The sequence below is a fragment of the Mesoplodon mirus genome (genome assembly GCF_964341445.2).
Source record: "Mesoplodon mirus genome assembly, chromosome: 13".
Classification (NCBI taxonomy): domain Eukaryota; kingdom Metazoa; phylum Chordata; class Mammalia; order Artiodactyla; family Ziphiidae; genus Mesoplodon; species Mesoplodon mirus.
The window spans coordinates 44,670,540-44,674,669 of record NC_138989.1 but is presented as its reverse complement, the minus strand read 5'-3'; the positions used below and the strand labels follow the sequence as shown (position 1 = coordinate 44,674,669).

Sequence of the window (4,130 nt, the reverse complement as noted above, 5' to 3'; positions counted from 1 at the left end):
AGAGGTTTCCCTTTCTCTTCTTTGTTCTCACAGCTCCTGGGTCTCAGCTTTGAATTTGACCCCGCCTCTGCGTGTAGGTCGCCGGAGGGCGTCTGTTCTTCGCTCAGACAGGACAGGGTTAAAGGAGCAGCCTCTTCGGGGACTCTGGCTCACTCAGGCCGGGCGGGAGGGAGGGGCACGGAGTGCGGGACGAGCCTGCAGCGGCAGAGTTCGGCGTGACGTTGCACCAGCCCGAGGCGCGCCGTGCGTTCTCCCAGGGAAGCCGCCCCTGGATCCCGGGACCCCGGCAGTGGCGGGCTGCACAGGCTCCCGGAAGGGCGGTGTGGACAGTGACCTGCGCTCGCACACAGGCTTCTTGGCGGCGGCAGCAGCAGCCCCAGCGTCCCGCGCCCGTCACCGGGCTCCGCGCTTTCAGTCGTGACTCGCGCCCGTCTGTGGAGCCCCTTTAAGTAGCGCTCTTAATCCCCTCTCCTCGCGCACCAGGAAACCAAGAGGGCAGAAAAAGTCTCTTGCCTCTTCGGCAGCTCCAGAGTTTTCCCGGACTCCCTGCCGGCTAGCTGTGGCACATTAGCCCCCTTCAGGCTGAGTTCTCGCCGCCAGCCCCAGTCCTCTCCCTGCGCTCTGACCGAAGCCCGAGCCTCAGCTTCCAGCGCCGCCCCACCCTGGCGGGCGAGCAGACAAGCCTCTCGGGCTGGTGAGTGCCGCTCGGCACCGATCCTCTGTGCGGGAATCTCTCCGCTTTGCCCTACCCAGGTATGTGGGGAGTTTCTTGCCTTTTGGGAGGTCTGGGGTCTTCTGCCAGCGTTCAGTAGGTGTTCTGTAGGAGTTGTTCCACGTGTAGCTGTATTTCTGGTGTATCCGTGGGGAGGCAGGTGATCTCCGCGTCTTACTCTTCCGCCATCTTACCCGGAAGTCCCTCCCAATATGTATTGATCAAAGAACTTACAAAGAATAAAGTAATGATTGTAAAGTATAATAAATTATCTGATTAAGGAGTAGAGAATGCTTTAGTAACATGAAAATAGGGGCACTACATCCAAGGTGTAGGGGGATCCAAGGGCTGCCTGGGCCAGGGGAAATTTAGGGAAAACTTTATAAAGTAAGTAAAATTTAAGGTAATACCTACAAAAAGAACTAGATAAAGTGAGTGGTGGGAGTGAAACTTATAGGTAGGTGTGAGATTGAAAGTTCAGGCAGAAAACAACATATGTGAAGACTTAGAGGTAAGAATATATGGAATTTCAGGAGAACTCAATGAATTTCCACCTTGCTGGAGTAGAGAGATGGATGTGGGGTTATATTGTTGACATGGGTTGAAGTTGGGGTAAGAATTGAAGTGGGAAAAAAGAAATGGGCTCAAATAAAATACATATGTTCAAGAGTTTGGACAATATCCTAAGGGCAGTAACCTATCAACATTGAATTTTATAAAGAGGGAACACTGAAGACAGGGAACAGACAGGAATGAATTACAAAACAGAGTCGGCAAGATCAGGTAAGAGGTGGGAGAAATAATCCAGAAAAGGGATGAGGATGGGATGAGGGAGGAACTGGTAGTGATGCTAGGAATGGAGAGAAACATTGGGTGGGCCAAAAAGTGCCTTCAGTTTTTTAAGTAAAAATAAAAGACACATTGTTCATTTTCACCAAGAACTTTGTTGAACAACGTATTCACCCTTTTGTTTCACTATCTTCTGCCATTTTTCAGGCAACTTCATAATTCCATCTTCCCAAAACTTTTAATCTTTTTGAGCAAAGAACTGTTCTGGTGCCTTTTACAGTATTCCAAGCAATTGAAATTTTTTCCATTAGGAGAATTTTGTAAAGACTGAAATAAATAGAAATCCAAAGGTGCAATGTCTGGTGAATACGGCAGATGAATCAGAACTTCCCAGACAAGCTGTAATAGTTTTTGCCTGGTCGTCAAAGAAACATGTGGACTTGCGTTATCCTGATGGAAGATTATGCATTTTCTGTTGACTAATTCTGGACGTTTTTCATCAAGTGCCACTTTCAGTTGGTCTAATTGGGAGCAGTACTTGTTGGAATTAATCGTTTGGTTTTCCAGAAGGAGCTCATAATAGGGGACTCCCTTCTAATCCCACCATATACACAACATCATCTTCTTTGGATGAAGACCGGCCTTTGGTGTGGTTGACGGTGGTTCATTTCGCTTGCCCCATGGCCTCTTCCATTTCACATTGTTGTACAGTATCCACTTTTCATAGCCCATCACAAATTGTTTTAAAAACGGAATAATCCAAATGTTTCAATATGTTTCAGTAGAGAATCAAATGTGGAAATAAGGTCAAGAAGGTTTTTTTTCACTTAACTTACATGGAACCCAAACATCAAAGTGATTAACATAACCAAGCTGGTTCAAATGATTTTCAATGCTTGATTTAGACATTTTGAGTATGTTGGCTATCTCCTGCATGTTATAACATTGATTGATCTCAATTAATGTCTCCATTTGATTGCTATCAACTTCAACTGGTCTACCTGACCATGGAGCATTGTCCAGCGAGAAATCTCCAACACAAAACTTCCAAACCACTTTGACTCATTCTATCAGTCACAGCACCTTCTCCATACAGTGCACGAATCTTTTTTTGTGTTTCAGTTGCATTTTTACCTTTCTTGAAATAATAAAGCATAATATGTCAGAAATGTTGCTTTTCTTCTTCCATCTTCGATATTAAAATGGCTACATAAAAATACACCAATTTTGATGTCTTTTTTTAAATGCATGCTGATATGACAGCTGTCACATACAATCTAACAAATTGTTTCAAATAAAGTTAAAGATAACTAAGTGCTACTAGAGCCATCTTATGGGGAAAAAAATGAACATTTTGGCCCACCCAATAGATTTGATGGATATTTGGAAGGATGGAAGGCTAGGAGGCTGTGGTCATCTCTGTGATCCTGCCTATATGATATCAGAAGCAAGAAGATTCTCTCACAATCCCTTGCTCTCTTCCTTTCCAACCCTGGCATGGCAGGATGGCTCCCGCAAAGAAGGGTGGCGAGAAGAAGGGTTGGTCTACCATCAAAATTGAGGTGGTGACCAAAGAATACACTATCAACATTCACAAGCACATACAAGGAGTGAGTTTCCAGAAGCGTGCCCCTCGGGCACTCAAAATAATCTGGAAATTTGCCATGAAGGAGATGGGAACTCCAGATTTACACATTGACACCAAGCTCAAGAAAGCTGTCTGGGCCAAAGGAATAAGGAATGTCCCATACCATATCTGTGTGCAGTTGTCCAGAAAGTGTAATGAAGATGAAGATTCACCAAACAAGCTCTATATGTTTGTTACCTATGTACCTGTCCCCAATTTCAAAAATCTACAGATAGTTAATGTGGATAAGAGTTAACTGCTGATTGTCCAATAAAGTTATAGAACCAAAAAAAAAAAAAAAGAAGAAGCAGAGACGACTCAAGGAATAAGGTTCAGGATGAGGTTATGGGAGTAAATGGCTGAACTGGAATGGGAAAAACACTCCATGTAGACGAAAATGTCAAGAAATTGAGGATCAGGATATCGGTAAAACAGAAGTCACCCAAAATAGTAGAAGAGCCTAGTGAGAAGAGAAAGATTACCAGTCACGTGCTATTTTGTCCTTAAAAATTAGCACAGAAAGAGTAATTAAACCATCAGTGGTTGAGAACAAAGAAAAAAGGAAAGGTTATAGTCTTATACCATTAGCCTCAAAGGCATATAGAAGTCTAAACATTCCTAGAGGATTATGGTATATAAGAGAGTATGAAGCAAGGAGGACACCTAGTGTATCTCTCCAATTCTGGGGAAAGGAAGGGATAAAACAATGAGACTGCTTCACTTGAGTGGGGAGGTTGAAAATTAGCTCTCATGAGCCCATGGTTTGCTCTGAACACCCATTCCCCTATAACACACCAACCAATGTGGACAGGCTGGTTCTTACAACTCGCTTTGTCCATCTGTCATTATGCAAGATTGGAGATGAAGGGAGTAAAAGAACTGAAGGGGAGTTTGTTGCAAATGGGTCTCCCGATGGTCTAGTGGGAGCGTAGGGAGGATCAACTCCTTGCCTTGTTGTTCGCTAGCTCTGAACTTTGGACATTCTTGAACTTTGTATTAAAC

General features: G+C 44.3%; 1 protein-coding gene across 1 annotated transcript; it reads left to right on the top strand.

Moving 5' to 3' along the window:
* Nucleotides 1–3,006: 3,006 nt before the first annotated feature.
* LOC309814603 (large ribosomal subunit protein eL31-like) lies at nt 3,007–3,384 on the top strand (the record flags this gene model as incomplete). Its single annotated transcript, XM_082640602.1, has 1 exon — nt 3,007–3,384. One exon carries the CDS (start codon nt 3,007–3,009, stop codon nt 3,382–3,384), a length of 378 nt encoding a protein of 125 aa, XP_082496728.1.
* Nucleotides 3,385–4,130: the final 746 nt, after the last annotated feature.